At 45.3% G+C, this 17,770-nt stretch overlaps 1 protein-coding gene across 3 annotated transcripts in view; it reads left to right on the top strand.

The window, feature by feature from the left end:
• Nucleotides 1–987: 987 nt before the first annotated feature.
• The window catches only part of MYO10 (myosin X), a 229,358-nt gene continuing 212,575 nt past the window's right edge, over nucleotides 988–17,770 (top strand). For all 3 annotated transcript variants that reach the window (XM_078444495.2, XM_078444497.2, XM_078444491.2), the window contains exon 1: nucleotides 988–1,488. In XM_078444495.2, coding sequence (XP_078300621.2) covers nucleotides 1,468–1,488 — 21 coding nt within the window. In that variant the 5' untranslated portion in view covers nucleotides 988–1,467. The remainder of the gene's footprint in view (nucleotides 1,489–17,770) is intronic.

The raw sequence follows: 17,770 nt of genomic DNA, 5'->3' as shown, positions 1-17,770 counted from the left end.
CGAATCCGACAATACCAAAGCTCGTTTACACTCGGTTGAGAGAGTCCTCCGGTCATTTGTTTGGCTGTCGAGGCATTTTTAAATGGCTACAAAAGTTCCTAAACCTTTGCTCTCAATTTTTCTACCTGTTACAGACGGGCTTCCGTTTGCAGACCAGCACAGGGCCTGGTGCCTCCGTTTGAGGGCACCTGGAAGCTTATTAGAAATGCCCCACTGAATTCCAACCTGTACTTTAATAAGATTCCCAGGTGGTTCCTGTGCACGCTCAGGTTTAAGGACCTGCCTTAGAGGAAACAACTCCGTATCAGGTGGTTTGATCCTTCACCTCACTTCCCTTTGCCTGTTTCCTTCAGGTCTAGGAAAAGGGTTACATTTTTTTCTGGTGCAACTGGCCATGTCCTCTTCCAGGTTACAAAACTACATTCCCCGGCTGCTAAGGAAAACGTCTGTGAACCCGACTGCAGGACAGAAACTCTACACGGGAAGGCAGCTTCTAGAAATTCTGAGCAGCCTCCGTCCTCCGCTTTGATCTGGCCCAACAGCCGGGGCAGCTCGGCCGACCGCGCTTCCTTCCCCGGGGTCGCTCATCTGCCGAGCTGCATTAATGAGATCCGTGTTGAGCGGGTTCCAGGGTCCGCTGAAGATCAAAGGCACAAAAGAATCCCCCAACCCCTCCTCCCCGGTGACTATTTGGTCTCTATCACCAGAGGGTAGAGTCGACTCCTCCGCCCACGCCTGGATGGGGAGGCGGAGACACCAGAGGGTGCAGCCCGGCCCTCCCGTCCCCTCCCCTGTCCTCTCCTCTCGCCGCCGAGCCGGCGTCCGCCCCAGGCGGGGTGGGCGGGGCCGGGCCCTGCCGCAGCGCGGGGCGGGGTTGGCTGAGGGTTGGGCTCCTGGAGGGGCGGGCGAGTGGGCGGGGCTCAGCGCCTGGAGGGGCGGGGCGGGGCGGGGCTGGTGGGCGGGGCGAGTGCTCCTGTCTGCAAATCTCCGCGCTGCGGTGAGCCGGCTGAGTCCAGGCGCCCGAACCCTCACCGCGGCGGCGCTCGCGCTGGGGTAGCTACTCCCGGCACGCTTTGTGGCCGCTGTCCCCCTGTCGCGGCGAGCGCCTCCGGCTGGGGCGCAGGAGGAGGGGGCGCGCTCCCAAGACCCCCGCCGCCCTCCCCTAGCCCGGGGGAAGAATGTGTCACCAGCTGTTCTCCGCTCGCGAGCGCTGCGCGCAGAAGTAAGGAACTTGGAGGCAGGGAGACAAAGGCTGCAGTTGGGACGGATGAGTTAGAGACTTGGGTTTGGGCAAACAAAAGGTGCGAAAGACGAGAAGGGGGTAAGGCGATGGCAGCCGGGGAGCCCCGCGGGCTCGGGTTCCTGGGAATCGCGCCGTGACACGCATGGTTTCCCCGGACCGTCTGCTGGGCTGACTTCCGCGAGCCGGACGCGGGACTCGGGCAAGTTGGGGAGCGCCCTGGAACAATGGACAACTTCTTCCCCGAGGTGAGTGCGCTCGCGCCGGCGACCCTGCCGGGACCTGGCCCCCGCGCCCCGGGAGGGATCTGCCCACCGCGCCGCGCGCACGCTTGGGACCCTGTCCTAACTAAGCCCGGGAGGGCAAAACTTTCCGGGAGTCGCCTGAAATCACCCCCGGGGAGTCTCCGGATGAGTAAGCCGAGGCAGGTTTTGTTTTGTCCCGCGCTCCGGGACGTAGCGAAGGTGAGCCTCCTTCCGCGTGGGTGGCTGGCTCACCGGGTGTCCCTGCGGCGCCCCGCGCGAGGTGAGGCGCCGGGCGCCGGGCCGCGGCTGCCGGGGTGCGGGAAGCCCAATCGAATGTTCTACCGGGACGTGCCTTTCTCCAAGAAAGTTCTGGTCTGGTATTTCCTTTGCAAAACGTGCCGGCTTCCTGTGAGAGGGGCACAAACCCTTCCAGAGGAGACGGCTTAATGAAGTGCGAGAAGCGAGGCGAGGGTTTAATCATTCACTGTGTTCTCTGCCTACGGGACCTTTGGAGTCTAGGTGGTAGCGCTCCCCAAGATGTGCTCATTCAGGGTTTGAGATCACTCCAGAGGCAGAGATCAAAAGATCATGTGCTTGTGCTGACGGTCCTTGGCAGATTGTGAATTCGAATTTAAAGAAAATCGTTTAGGGCAAACAATGATTATTTTTAACGTTTAAGCTGATGCCCCTTTTAGGGCCATTGAGGGCGGGACACCACGGTTACTTGAAACCCTTGACTTGAGAACCTTTTTTTTCTTTTTTTTTCCCCCTCCCTGGGTTGGATAGTTACTGTGGTTTCTTGGCTCCCTCTCCTTTCTTGGTTGTGTTTATTTAATAAATTCTGTTTTAAGTTTGAGGTTTGAAGTGGCTCAAAGTAAACTGAGTTGACTTAAGGGAGTCTGATGTGACTTTCATTGGAAGCCAGGGGACGTTTCGTGAATCCAGGACAGTTTTGGAATCTTCCAGCAAATTAGATTGGTGAGGGCTTGCCCCTGTTCGCTAACTTGCTTTATCCTATTTAATTGGATATAATATTTCAAGTCATTCCCCCTGATGGATGCCTACCTTATTCTTAGACAACTGTATTTAATGGCCAAAGTAATAAATACATTCTTGCCTAACAGCAATATCCACTTTTTTCAAGGTGGCATCTCATATGTGATACCCACATTTGCCGTGAAAAGCAGACTGGAAAGGAATTATCCATTCATATATTTTTTTTTTCTTTTAAGGAAATCTGTGGTTGAGACTATAGCATTTTTTTTTAACCCACAGAGCTTTGTTTTCATGACTGTAAGAAAACACCAGAACTTTTTCCTGGAGTTGCAGGTTAACCAAAGATGGACCAGTGGGCTGTGTTTAATTGCTTTCATCTGTAAGAAAACCTGGGCTCCGCCTGCAGGACACTAATTCGTATTTTTTTTTTTTTATTTTTTTGTGTGTTCTGGGTCCCTTGGGAAAGCTCGCGAGCGGTAGGATTTGTATTCGGTTTTGTTGGGGGTTTCAGTCCCGTTGAAGCTGGTTTTTGGACCAAGGAGGGGAGGGGGCTTGTGACCTCCCCCTGGGCAGAACTCTGCCCCCTAGTGCAAGTGGGGGGGAACTGCAGGATAACATGGGACAGCTGTGACCTGCCAGCACTTTCTCTGAAATACTTTTTCCTTACACCATACCTTGGTTAAGTGTAAGGAGACCTGGTTGTTGGATTTTATTTCAGTGATTAATATGAAGCTGGCCTTTAGCGATCATCTAGTCCATCCCCTTCAGTTTTCTGGATGATGGATCTTAGCCTACAGATGTCAAGTCACAACCCCAAGGTTGAAGAGCTTATTACAGAATCCAGAGCCTTTTTTCTCTGTTGCTGGTGACTCACATATTTGGGGGAAATTTTCATTTATTTAAAGTTATGCTTTTGGGGCGCCTGGGTGGCTCAGTAGGTTAAGCGTCCGACTTCAGCTCAGGTCATGATCTTGTGGTCTGTGAGTTCAAGCCCTGTGTCAGACTCTGTGCTGACAGCTCAGAGCCTGGAGCCTGCTTCGGATTCTGTGTGTGTGTGTGTGTGTGTGTGTGTGTATGTGTCTGTCTGTCTCTCTCTCTCTCTCTCTCTCTCTCTCTCTCCCTCTCTCTCCCCCGCTCATGCTCATGCTTGCGCGCTCTCTCTCTCTCTCTCAAAAATAAAAACATTAAAAAAAAACCAAAAAAACGATTTATGCTTTTAATCTTGTGATGTATTTGTAGTACAATATTCTAATCAACATTCAAAGTTCCACCCATAATTGTAGTGACCTTGGGAGGCCATCAAGGCCAGTCAGGGAGGCAACACGGTGCTGTATTAGAGACAAACTCCTAATATAGATCCTGTCTGTCTCTGGTAGTGTCTTCTAACAGGCCATCCTTTTGTTAAATTTCGTGAAATTCTCCAGTGAAGAAAATCATGGGATGTCCTGTCACAGGAGAAACAGTAACCGTGGAAGTGATATGTTTCCAAGGACAGCAAAACCGTACCGACTCATCGCTAAGTAGTGCCCTGGTAACTGGTGTCTTTGCTAACTTTTTCCATTGTGATTTAGGCATAATGACTTGTTGCTTGTTGGACAGCAGTTTGAGGGTAACTAACACTAGCAATTGAGAAAAAAGAAGGGGGGGAACAAGATGTTGCATGTATTAGCTTTATGTGAGCGTGGCCAGACAACAGCAGAGTGGGAGCTTCTTGTGACTAGCAGCTGCTGTTTAGAGCGGGACCAGGATTTCTCAAACCGGGTGCCATTGACATTGTGGCTCCCTTCATTCTTTGCTGTCGGGAGCCAGCCCTGTGCCTTGTAGGATGTTGAACATCACCGGTCTCTACCCAGTAGGTGCTAGCAGAACCCCCAAGTTGTGACAACCGAAATGTTCCCAGACGTTGCTTCATGAGCCACCGGGAGTGAAATCACTCCTAATTGAGAACCACGGAGCCAGCCCGTGGAGCGTTGCCTCGTGGAATTGATTCCTGTGCATGTTGCAAGCACAGCCTTCTGGCCTGCGCTTGCCTGCTTTAAAAAGCCATCAGGGGCTCGGAGCCTGGAGCCTGTTTCCGATTCTGTGTCTCCCTCTCTCTCTGCCCCTCCCCCGTTCATGCTCTGTCTCTCTCTGTCCCAAAAATAAATAAAAAACGTTGAAAAAAAAAATTAAAAAAAAAAAAAAATAAAAATAAAAAGCCATCAGGGCTTTTACTGCAGGCCAGCGAGATGCCCGTGAAGTTTGTGCCGTCGGCTGATGGCTACCGACTTCAGAATGTTCCTCGGGATTGGAGAGGCCGAGGGCCCCACACTCCCCATGCAGTTCCTTCGTGACCTTACATTTTCATGGCTTCTCTCAATTAAATTGTGTGCGCACTTCTGCGAAAACTCGTTTTTTCAGCGTTTGGAGTTAAGCTGTTAAAAAGTTTGGTGTTGGCAGAAACTAAGTTGGGGTATGTCTGTAACCAGAAGCCCTTTGTTTTTTTTTTTTTGTTTTTTTTTTAAGCAAACAGAAAAGGCTCAACCAAGTGGCAAGATTATTTTGCAAACATGTTGTTGATATTTTGAAGTGGATGGTGTTTCCATGTCCCTGGGGCCACGTAGGCAGCAGCTAGGGTAGTGGAGGGGCAGCTGAACACATACAGGAGCTGGACTTGTCTATTTTAGGAAAAGGTATGGCCCCCTGGCCATGTAAACAAAAGATCTTTTGAGGATTATTGATGGAAGGTATAGGACTGCTTTGATTTTCAGAATAAATATGTAAAATGTCCGTGTCATGAATACAAGCATAGAAGGCAGGTTATTAACGTCTTGAGATACATTGTTGGTGAAAATGTCCCAGCTACACCCATTTCTTACTCTCAGGTGGAATCACCTTCCTTGTTTCCACTTAATTTGGGAAGGTGTCTTGGTTTTGATTGTTAACCTAGAGTTCAAATAGCTTTTTAAGCTGGAAGTCATTCTTGAGCCTATTTCTCTCCCCGCTTCTATAGTATTTTTATTTTGTTTTAGGTCTCAGTGATATTTATTGCCTCGAGCAAAAAAAAAAAAAAAATCAAGACTTATTTTTGGGGGCTCCTTGTTCCGGCAGATCCTGAAGCCGACTCCTCTGACAGCAGTAAAATAGAGTCGGGCCGTTTGCTGGGATCCTCCTTTTTCACAATGGAGTTATAGCGCCTTGCCTTTTCTGCACACTCGGTCAAGGTTTCTGTTGTCAGATACTCATTTTTTGGCCCCTGCCATGTTGGGGACAGCAGAGCCCTGAGAGCAGCTGTAAGCTGGACAGTTGTTACCAGCAGGGAGCTCTGATCTCCCTGGCCTGGCAGGGAGGGGCTGTTCTCCCCATATCTTGTGGCTTGCTGTTCTCACCTCTCAAATCAGTCACGAACCAGCATGGGCGGGGCCTCCACTGTTTAATCAGAGTGGTGGCAAGGGAGGGCAGTGTTTGCTTTTTTAGCTCTGCTGGCTTTAAGTGGGGTCACCTCTAAGGACACTCGCCTTGAATATGCCCTTCCATTGAAATTGATTAAGAAATAGGAGACTTTATTTTTTTAGTTAAAAAAAATTTTTTTTAACGTTTCTTTATTTTTGAGAACGAGCACAAGTCAGGGAGGGGCAGAGAGAGGAGGAGACACAGAATCTGAAGCAGGCTCCAGGCTCTGAGCTGTCAGCACAGAGCCCCACGCGGGGCTCGAACTCCGGAACTGTGAGATCTTGACCTGAGCCGAAGTTGGACACTCAATTTGAAGAGCCACCCAGGAACCCTTGTTTTTTTTCTAATTTTTAAATTTAGTTTTTATTGAAGTGTAATTAATATGCAGTGTTATATTAGTGTCAGGGGTACAATAGAAGGATTCAACAATCCTATGTGTTACTACTCTGCGCTCATCACCGTAAGTGCACTCTTATTCCTCTCTGTTTCTGTGAGGATGCCTTCTTGATGAGTTTCAAAATTTTGCAGAGTAACTACTACGTAACATTTTCATATCATCTGCAGGGAACTGAACGTTCAAAAATGAGCAAACACTGAGTCTCCATTAAGCTTAGCAATAGTTCCCCACACCTCAATGCCCCTCTGGGCCAGATGAAAAGCACTTCATCCTTAAAAGTAGAAAAGATGTAGCTGTGGGGAGCCCAGCTGCACCCCTCACCCCTGTGGGATCTTGGGTTTTCTGACCTTCCTGGGCTTTATTTCTGTGGGCATAATAGTGTCAACCTTGCATGATGATTAGAATTTGAGACTTGGCACATGGCAGGTGCACAAGAAGAGATTAGTTACAGTAACTTAGAAAGTAAGAGTCAGGGGCTCTTGATGGTGAATGAAATTCACGAATGCAGCGGGGCAGGGAGATCTTGACCTTAACGCTGTTCCCCAGGATCGTTTCTTGTGCTAGATTGCATTTATTAATTTCCTCCCTTTCAACCTGTACACTTCTGGCAGATTTTGCCTTTCCAGAATTCTGTCTCAAGCGTGTCCATATTGCTTATAAAATCAAGCTCACATTCCTTAGTCTGGTTTTCCAGGCCTTCTGATCTTGCAACTCTGTATTATTTTCCCCATGTGAATTCTACCCTCGAAGATCTCTTACAGGTCCTTCTCCACACCTTTGTGTGTGCTGTGCTCTCCGCTGATCAGATGTCCTGCCTGGCTAGCGCCTTTTTGAAACTATCCCTGACTGGTCTAGTTCACGGTGACCTCCTACCTCTCTTTCTTTCCTCTGAACTTGGCTCTGCCTCTTTCTGCCCTGGTCTTGTTAGGAATTTACCCTGGTTTGCTAGAGGGTTTACCTATCTTTTTCTCCCTTTCAAATGAGTAAACTGAGCCTCAAGAGTTTAAATATCGCACTCATAAGTTTTATCACCTTGTTTCCACTGAGAGGTCCTTATGGATAGGATTCTCTCCTTGTATCGCCTTTATTTTTCCCCCAAGTACTGATCCTTTTATGGTGAGAGGGGTGATGCTTCTAACATTTTTTCCTTGATCGTGAAGCATTTTACAATTCTTTGAGGACAATAATAAATATGGCTGATGTTTATCGAGGGCTTACTGTGTGCCAGGCATGTTCCTGAGTACTGGGGATTCAGTAACTCATGTAATCGATTTGCCAGCTCAAGGAGGAAGTCCCCATAGATGAAGAAAGTGAGACACAGAGAGGTTAAGTACGTGGCCGAGTGTCACACAGTTAGAAAGTGATCGTTAGGATTTGAACACAGACCTTTGTCTCCAGAACCTCTGTACTCTTCACTGTCACTCTTTTCTGTCCTGTTGGTGTCATTTGCCTTCTGCTTGTACCGTTGTTTCTGGGCTCTTTGAAGGGCAGTAGGCGGTTCGTAAATGATTTTTGAGTTAAATTGCATGGGGGTTTGGGTTAACAGGTAATCCACACTCCAGAAACCTTGAAACCCAGTAGGAAAATGTTGAATCACGCCATTAATTTTTATCTGCTTTTCTTTTTACTTAAAGAAGACATACACTCTTGTTTCCTTGTAAAATGTGGTTTCTAAAGCGGCCGGCCCTGACCCCATGAGGATGGTAGGAAGATTTATGTAACGAGACACTTTGAAAACTAGCGTTGTGAGATGTGTTTATTACAAGAAAGGGTAGGACTCATTTGTTTCCCCAGTTCTAGCTATCCATTATCCCCGTGTTTGCCTTTGAGGTTTTCTGATGGAATCTTCTCTTTCAGTTCAGGGTTCTGGCAACTTTCCCAGCATTTCTGCATATCGGTTGTGTAGTACTTCAGCTTATTAACACCCATGGCATGATCACTGACCACACGGCCGGACATTTCTAGAGAGCATTCCTTGATTAAAACAGGAATCTCAGCCTTGCCTAGAGCTTTTCGGAAAATGTGTCCACCAGGTCTAAAGTATGCAACTTGAGTCCCCAATTTAAATCTGGAGTCTCCCGTCACATGACCTCCTGTCACCTGACTCTGCCAGTTACGGGGAAAGGTGTTGGAGTTCTTGTCTGTTGAAATCCAGCCACAGCGAGGGAGTGACACACAGGGGGCTGTAAATTTAATACCTTCACCCACGCTGCAGTATCGTTCTGCAGGATGAAAATCATATCTGTATAAAAGGATTTTATGTGTAGATTTTTTTTTTTTTTTTTTAAGTGAGTTATTACAAAGAAAAGGTAGGCAAGGTTGAATGTTTGCACTTTGGGATAGGCTTATTTTTACTACTGGTTGGTCGTTTAGAGTCGTGAAGGTAAAAGACTTGGGAGATGTTGGAAGACTAAACTTTTTTACGTGGGTTCCTACCCAACATTGGGCCCGAAAAGAAATCTGTAATTCTTTTAAATGCCTTTTTTTTTTTTTTTTTTTGTCCACTAATAACATTTGAGTAGTACCCACTGACCATGGGATACATGATGGAGATAAGTGGCCTTCTCTCCAAAAGCATGTGTTCGTGAAGTCCATTTCTTGTGTGTTAAAGTTCACTTTAAAAGAAGTTTGTTTGTCCATAGACCACATGCTTGTGTGTAGCTACTGTTAATAAATTCTTGGTGTTACTAACTTCATACATATTTAAATTACATTTAAGGGACTATATTTAGAATTAGGAATGTTCAGGCTTTAAACAACTTTCCTGAACACGGATTTACTACGTCATCAGTAATTGACATCACCATGTCAAAAGTAATGTACTATTTGCCACATCATTGTTAATTTCTTCTTTCCTTAATCTAGCAAAGATAGGTACTAAATTTAGAAAATGCCATAAGCAAGAGACAGAAACTCCCTGAGTCCTGCTTTTTTTTAATGTTTGTTTAATTTTTTAATTTTAATGTTTGTTTAATTTTTGAGAGGGGGCGGGGAGAAGCAGGGGGTGGGGGAGGGGGGCACAGAGGCTCTGAAGGGGGCTCTGCGCTGAAAGCAGCGAGCCCGATGCAGGGCTTGAACTCACAAACCGTGAGATCATGACCTGAGCCAAAGTCTGATGCTTGACTTTGGACTGGGTGCAAAGTCAAGCAAAGTCCGATGCTTGACTTTGGACTGGGTGGCTTGAGCCACCCAGGTGCCCCCCCCCAGGTCCTACTGTCAATGTTTTGGAATGTTTGTTTTCCATGCCTCTCTATATATGTTTCTATAAAAGCACATCTATAATGTTTTTCGTTTAAGAGTTGAGAAAAGTTTTAATTGTCGCAAAACTTGCACGTGTCCTTTTCGGGGCCGGGGGCAAGAGTACAAATGCAGACCTCTGTCACATATCTAAGTATTTAAAAGTTCTAAATCAAGCTTACCAACCAGTAAATAAAATGTCTTTGCCTACCTCGACATGAGGTCATGTGTCACGAGGGCACAATCAAACAATTTGTGTAAAGCTGTGTTTTTCTTGCTGAAAGCAGAATATCAAGGGTAAAAGAGAATAATTACAGTTGCAAATGCCTGGCCATTCTGTTGATAGGCCAGTGATACTCGCATGAGTAATACACCATGTTGTCCGTAATATATTTTCCATAAATCTATTTTTCTTGTCCGTCTTTCAGCAAAATCACTATATGGTTATTGTCAAGATGTTTACAATTTATGTTTTATTGGCATTAACGCCAAAGTAAAAGACCTTCCTTGAGTCATAGTGGTTGTTAGATTTTTAATTGAGTTTGGAAAAGGCCTGCATTGTAAGGCAGGACAGTAGTAATTGGCATTGTCAACAAAGCTCATACAGCACTATTTGTTTTTCTTTTTTTAATTGAAGTATAATTAACATAGTGTTATTGGTTTCAGGTGTGCAGTGTAATAAATCACCAACTCTACCTTGCTCACTACTCATCAAGATCAGTATACTCTTAATCCCTTTTATCTATTTCACTCATACAGCAATATTTAGATTAGAAAAATAATAGGGTTACATGTGCTCACGGGTATTGCAGAAAGTACTCAATATTTTCATTATATAAATCCTATCATTAGTACTATGAATTTTCACTATTCCTTAAACTTTCCAATGCTTTGTATATTATAGAGAAACCATGTTAATTCATTAAAAATCTGTTTTCAATGTTTGTTTGTTTTTGAGAAAGACAAGAGTGTGAGCAGGGGAGGGGCAGAGAGGGTGGGAGACACAGAATCCAAAGCAGGCTCCAGGCTCCAAGCTGCCAGCACAGAGCTCAACACGGGGCTTGAACTCACGGACCACGAGATCCTGACCTGAGCTGAAGTCAGACACTTAACCGACTGAGCTACTCAGGCGCCCCTAAAAATCTGTTTTCAGATGAAACTAAACCTTAATGCATCTTGGCCACAAAATTATCTGCATAAAAATGTGTTTGGGGATTATGTGTGTGTGCATATTTTCCTTCTTGGTCTAGTAAATGTTTTTATTTCCATAATGTTCTGTTTTACATATTTTCTTGAAATTTTAGTTTTGTTGTATGTATGCGTCACGTATCGTTTCTGTTTGATGAAATTTTTCTCTAAAATTTTAAGAGCACAGTTTTTTAAAGTGAAACGGCCAAATTCTGTTCGGAGTTTTCAGAAACTTTTGCTGTTATTAATGGTAAACAGTTGTTCACATCGAATAACTGTCATAACTGTACATACAAAAATATTTTCCACCCACAGCCATGATTCATTCTTTGAGGAACTTCTGTTTATTTGCTACATTTTTTTTTTTTTTTTTTGTCTTTGTGATGTGCAGGGCACGCTGAGGAGCCTACAGCCCAGGGTAGGAGTCCTACCTACGTTTACAGGTCTAAGAATGACCCTGCCTGTTCCTCCTGGGCATGTATCATCATTTATATCACCATTTTAGGTTCATGCTTTTCTAGAAAACCGCACATGAATGTTCTTATACCTAGATCATGTACCCTTGTCTATTTCTTGAGGATAATATTTCCTGGGAGTGGAGATGTGTGATCAAAGAGGTTGCACGTGTTTACTTAGATTCTTTGGCAGCAAAAGTTTCATGAGAGGTGTCAGTGCGTCTTCCATTACAGCAAGCTCTGCAGAGATACCCTGTCATGATGTATTCGTGATAGGGATTTCGTGGCTTCTAATTAGAATCTTCATGACGTGCGTTTTTCATAAAGGAGGTTATCACATACTTGATTACTGGGCCCACTGTCAGGCTCTCCTCTGAGCTGCAGTGGAGGAGAGATGTTCTCCGTGAATTACAAGCTGGGCTGCCGATTCACATCGGGCCCTCAGAAAATCCCTGTGTGGGTGCTGATGTTCACTGAAGGTCAAAGTGCACACAAGGGACCTGGCTTTACTTGCCTGGAAGCCGTTGGCCGTTGGTTTGGGGAATTGTTTATGGATTTTTCTTTTAATTCTCAATCCTTTTGTATTGCAAGTATCCTCGTGTGTTAACCTTGACCCAAGTTACCAGTTGGTTGTTCTAACTAGAGGAATTTAGGCAGCCTACAATAGTATGTGTGTGTGTTGCATTAAAGCTTATTCTTATTGCCTCCACAAAATCTTTCCATGGACTTTGAACTAAGTGTTGAGTGCTAGGTGACAGTAACACTATACCTTTTATAGTGCCTGCCATTGTCATTTAATATGGGTTTGCATCAGGGCGCCTGGGTGGCTCAGTCGGTTAAGCGTCCGACTTCAGCTCAGGTCATGATCTCGTGGTTTGTGAGTTCCAGCCCCACCTCCGGGCTCTGCGCTGACAGCTCAGAGCCTGGCGTCTGCTTCAGATTCTGTCTCCCTCTCTTTCTGACCCTCCCCTGCTCACCCTCTGTCTCTTTCTCTCTCTCTCAAAAATAAACACTAAAAAAAAACTTAGTATAGGTTTGCATCTGCTCATTCCCACGCGTATTTTGTTCTTCTGATGATGTGAGCTAAGCCGTCTTGGGATGTTAAAAAATGCAGCAAGATATTCCTGCCATCCCTCAGTATCTCAGCACGACTGGATGGAAAGGGGATTTCTTTAATGCAAGCTAAGACATCTGGGGCCAATGAAAGTGTCCTTAGCGAGTCCTGAGTTGAGTCCGACATAAGAGTGGCGGCAGTGAGGGAATCTTCCAGGTGAAGGGTGTGATGAGAAGCTAGGGCGGGCAGCTGGCAGTTTCCACCTGCGGGCTTGTCACTCTGTGAGGAGCCGTGTGCCCAGGTCCTGAGGCCATGCATGCCACCCGGAACGTCAGAGCCCAGAGAGATGGAAAAGCATCCCTCAGATTCTCGCCCTCATCTGTTCTTGGGTCCTGCCTGTTTGGGAGGAATGCTCTGTGAAGATGAGCGCAGTATGGAAGCAAGGGGAGTGTTTTCCCCAGTTATTTCTTGGGCAGGGGCTCTTTCTTCCTGCTGCTTCTTGTTCCCGGTCCTGTGCTTTGCAAACAGAGAGAGTTTCTCGGGCACAGGGGGAAAGAAAAAGAGCCATCCTATGGAAAGGAACTCTCTTTAACTTTGTTAACCTGCCCCCCAGATGAGGGGCCACCTGCTCGCCAGGCACTGGGTTGTCCCCAGCTCCCTGAACTGTCTGCCTGAACTGTCTTCACTTCCTGCCAGTCCCCTGCCAGCCAGCCCCCCCCCACCCCCTTTGCCCTGCCTGCCTCACCCCAATCCCAGATCTTGCTACCTCTTTTGTAATTAAAATAGGAGCTGAGAGCACTTCCTGAGTCCTAGGGAGATGCCCTGCATTCTCCTCACCACCCGGCTGGAGAGCAAAGAATTTCTCCATACACAGATTTTCTTTACAGCTCCTGTTTTTTTATGAAAAATATCCACTTGCCCTTGTTTTTTTCCCACCAAGAATGTGCATAGCGTAGGACTAGTGTTTCACCAACAAGCAGGTAAGCTGTACTTACAAGCCCAAGAGATTTTTTTTTTTTTTTGCTTAGTATATAGATAGGAAATCTATGTGTGTGTACACCTGTGTGCATGTGAGGTCCCATGCACGCACATATATGTAACACATGTACGTGGACACGCGTTCCACGTGTATACCTATATGCACACACGAGTGTGTTAGATTTAGCCTCGTGGTTCTAGACCGAGGCAGTCACAGCTACTGATGTGGGAAATGAAGTCTCTTACCAAGGCTGTGATGCTACGGGGTTTTTGTCCACAGGTAGTAGATGAATTGTTTGCTGTCCAGAAGTAGTCTCCAGTAGGCAGTATTTCTGAACCGCTTACGGTTTTCTGAGAAGATAAAAAGTTATAAGCCGCCTCCCCACCTTTTCAGGCGTGACTTGCCTTGCTAGGATGGGGTCCTCAAAATACCACCTTATCATGGACCTTGCATTTCCTTAAGATTTTCATTCTTTAGGGATTCTCTCGAAAGTCGGTGCCAAGTTCAAAGATGTGAAGTCTGGGCATACTGTAAATTCTAGCATTCAGCGTTTTAGGTCTTGAGAACCACTGACCTTTGGGATGTTTCTCTTGGTGACCTCGCCTTTCGGCTGCAACGGTTTCCTTCCTGCCCTTGGACAGATCTGTTGGGCTACTGTATTTTACGCTCTAAAACCGTGGTCACTTAAGATTCTCTTTGAGAAGGCCAGCGCATCTTTTCTGTAAATATTGATGGAATATAAATAACAAAATATGAGTAAAGTTGGAATCTCCTGTTGTTTTTCAAAGCCTACGTCAGAAGAAAAGCATCTGCTACAGTGAGCTCTTGGCTGTATAATCAGGACAAGATTCTGCCATACCTTATTCTGGAGACGAAGCAAGCAGGTCAGGGCCTCTTGGCATTTACCGTGGAGGGTAATTTGTGCGTCTGTCTTTTCACCACATAGTTTTTATTGTCTTGTATTTTACCATCATAAAAAAAAAGGAAAACACGAGTCAGCAGTTCCGAAAGTGACAATGGGGGGCGAAAACCATTCTAGGGTGGCCCGCCTTTCGCGGACTGCGTGCAATGTTAAGAAAATGTGCTTCTGACGTTGCAAAATCTCTGGAGTTCAGAGGGCTCTTGATGGGAATGTAACTTTATGCTTATTTGCCTGTTATCTTGGTGATATCAAGTAGATTCCTTTTACCATGAGTCACGGAGAACGGTTGCTTTACCCAAGAGCTACGCCAAATGATAGGGTCAGAAATCTAACTTAGGTTTGTGTCACTTGAGTGTCTTAAAGTCGTCGTGGGCTCTTAAGCCTCCACCGGATGCCTAAATGTGAATCTCTGTGGTTGGCACCTGCATTTGAAACAAAGAAACGGGGTATCTTCAGAACAAGAGGCCCCGTGAGGGTTTTCTTTGGTGGTTTGATGAAGTTGAGTAGCTATTTCCTCAAGGAAAGCAGAATTTTGGGAACTTATTTATTTTTAAAGTTTGTTTATTTTTGAGAGACAGAGAGAGCTGGGATCAAGTTGGAGAGGGGCAGAGAGAGAGAATCCCAAGTGGGCTCTGTGTTGTTAGCATGGAGCCCCAAGCGGTGCTCAAACTCACAGACCTAGAGATCGTGACCTGAGCTGGAATCAAGAGTCGGACGCTTAACCGACTAAGCCTTTTAAAAGATGATACAGCCTGACTTTATCACAACCCAGTTTAGGACAAAAATGTCTTAAAAAATGTTTTAGCAGTGTTCTCTAATTCAGGTTGATAGTTGCCCAAGACCAAATACGATACATACTTAGGATTTGGTATAACGTGAGATTTGGGTAACGATTTGACTAAATGGAACTCAGCATCATGGCTAAGCCATGAGGCAGTATTTTCAGCCTCTGTGCTGTCTGCGTTTTCTTTTATCCAGTTGAACTAGTGAAACTGTCTTGATCACTTGGCTGGCACTGTATTAAATTCTTTACATGGACTAATGCATTTAATCTGCCCAATAATCTTAGGCGGTTGGTACCATTCGCCTCTCTCTTACGTATAAGGATAGAGTCTCGAAGACGGTAAGTAATTTGCCCAAGTTCGCAGAGCTGGGCAGTGGTAGAATTGGAATTAGGATCCAAGATCTCTAGCTCTAGGGAACTCAAATTCATTCGGAGGTGATGTCAGTAGTTTGTGTAGGAGGGGAAGATCGGATCTGTGTTGAAATCATTAGGAATGTATATTTGTATCTCCGTAGAGAGCAGACCAGTCAGGTGACACAAGCCCAAGAAGAATTACCTGTTTTTTGCCAGTGACTGGAACAAGGAATTGAAGTTTTCCTATAATCAAACAATAAAAACATAACCCTGATTGTTTCTGTGATGGGCCACCGAACGTTCATCTTGAGTGAGAGCTATTGCAGGGCGTTCTGTTGGGGAGAAGATTCAGAGACTAGTTTCTTTGTTTTTATTGAAAAAAAAATTTTTAATGTTTATTCTTGAGAGAGACCGAGCATGAATGGGGGAGGGGCAGAGAGAGAGGGAGACACAGAATCCGAAGCAGGCTCCGGGCTCTGAGCCATCAGCACAGAGCCCGACGTGGGGCTCGAACTCACGAACCGTGAGATCATGACCTGAGCCGAAGTCAGACGCTTAACCGACGGAGCCACCCAGGCGCCCCTCAAAGACTAGTTTCTATAAAATTTGTAGATTTCTGGGGAGAATTTCTACTGAAGAACAAGGTCACGTTGAATTTCCTAAACCATTTTTCTTGGCTTTTGTGTGTTTGCGATCAAGTCCAGATTCCCATGAAGTGATATTGTGAGAAGGCATGTTTGCTTTGGAGGCAGCACGCAGTTTGGGAATCTTGCTTGTCATCTGCATTGCTGATGGCTTCTGTCTGCCTCGCTGCTGTGAGTGGCCCTCAGCTCTCTGGCCATACTTTGGCATCTGGACCTTTCACATCTCCCTCAGCAGGGATGGATGAAAGGGCCATTTCATTGAAGTTTAGGGATAAATCTTTTTTTTTATAAAGACTTTTCTTTTTAGCGCAGTTTTAGGTTCACGGCAAGTGATGAAATTTTAAGAAACCATTTTGGAAACTGACCCTTCTACTGATCGGAGAGTTTTACTTGATGATTAATGGTTTACATTTAAGTGAACCTTGCAAAGCTGTAATTCGGCGAACGTGGAGCTACGTCGGCTGCTAGTGTTTGCCATTCCTAATGAATACAGATTTTATAGTTTAAAGAGAAAAGTGTTAGCATGAAGAAAAAAAGTGCTGGCGTGGTTATATATCAGCAGATATATTCTTTGTCCTAAAGCGTGTAGTCTGAATGTTGCTCAGGGTTTGGTAGATCGTTATGGATGGGATTTGAATTTTATATAGAACGGTGGTTCCCAACTGGACAATTTTGCCTCTCTGGGGACACTTCGCAACGTCTGCAGACGTTTTGGGTCGTGACCGCTGACGTTGGGCGGGCACTATTGGCATTTAGTGGGTGGAGGCGAGGGTTACCGCTGAACTTCCTGGGATGCACAGTACAGCCCCCCACAACGCAGACTGATTCAGTTCCAATGTCAGTAGTATCAAGGCTGAGACACCCTGATACAGAAGACTGACTTGATTCTGTAAGATTCTACCCTTTTGTGTTTTAGTTTTCTGTTTTTTAAGGAAAATGAGGACCGCTAACACAATTTTCTGTAACATGTTTTAGGAGTATGTGTGAATGAGTATCCGTGTTGCCTTCATCTGATTTTTTAATTATAACATCCAAATTCTATTTATTATGGCTTAGTTACGTTATACATCTAGATTTAAAATTCTGTTTATTCTGAAATTAATTTCTGTGGCATCCATGAAAAATATATTGTATGTCTGTGTATTTATACAGTGGGCTGTAAAGTTATTTTTTCCCAGGCCTTTTTAGCTATGGGCTTCCGTTTGTCCTAAAAGGCAAAGGAACAGACAGTACGACCAATTCCATCACCAAGCACCGGGAGACTGATGTGTAGATTTGACACGGAAGAAGGCTGGAAGGGGCCAGAACTAGAGCTCTGCCCTCCGGTCCTCTCTCTGCCACCATGTGATTATTTTCATTCATTTCTGAGCACTTGGGTCACGGACCCTGATCGTGCTTGAGGCAGCGTCTCGTAAGGGGTGAGCGAACCTTTACCGACAAACTCCACGCCGTCCTTCCTTTTCCGCTTCTCCCTATGCTGATGAGTAAGTGTATGATTTTTCTTTCGGCTTAATTTTCATCTAGCACGTCGTTGCCTCGCAAGCCACAGCAATGAATCACTGAATGCTTGGGGAGGGCGGTAGAAACAGCAGGCCAAACTGCAAAATAAAGGGAAGAATACTAAGTTCACACCCTTCTTGTTCTCACCAAACCTTTGGGCAGGAGGAAAAGTAAGTTGGGGTCATCTTTAAAGTTCCTGGATTCAATCTGTGCTTTAGAAGTGAGGGTTTTTTTTAAATTTTATTTTATTCTTTTATTTTATTCTTCTATTTCAGTTCTACTGAGGTATGATGTGGCATATAAAATTGTAAAACATTTATTTATTTTTATTATTTTTTAATTA

This window comes from Panthera onca, chromosome A1, assembly GCF_046562875.1.
Source record: "Panthera onca isolate mPanOnc1 chromosome A1, mPanOnc1 haplotype 2, whole genome shotgun sequence".
Classification (NCBI taxonomy): Eukaryota; Metazoa; Chordata; class Mammalia; order Carnivora; family Felidae; genus Panthera; species Panthera onca.
This window is presented reverse-complemented; position numbering and strand designations above follow the sequence as displayed.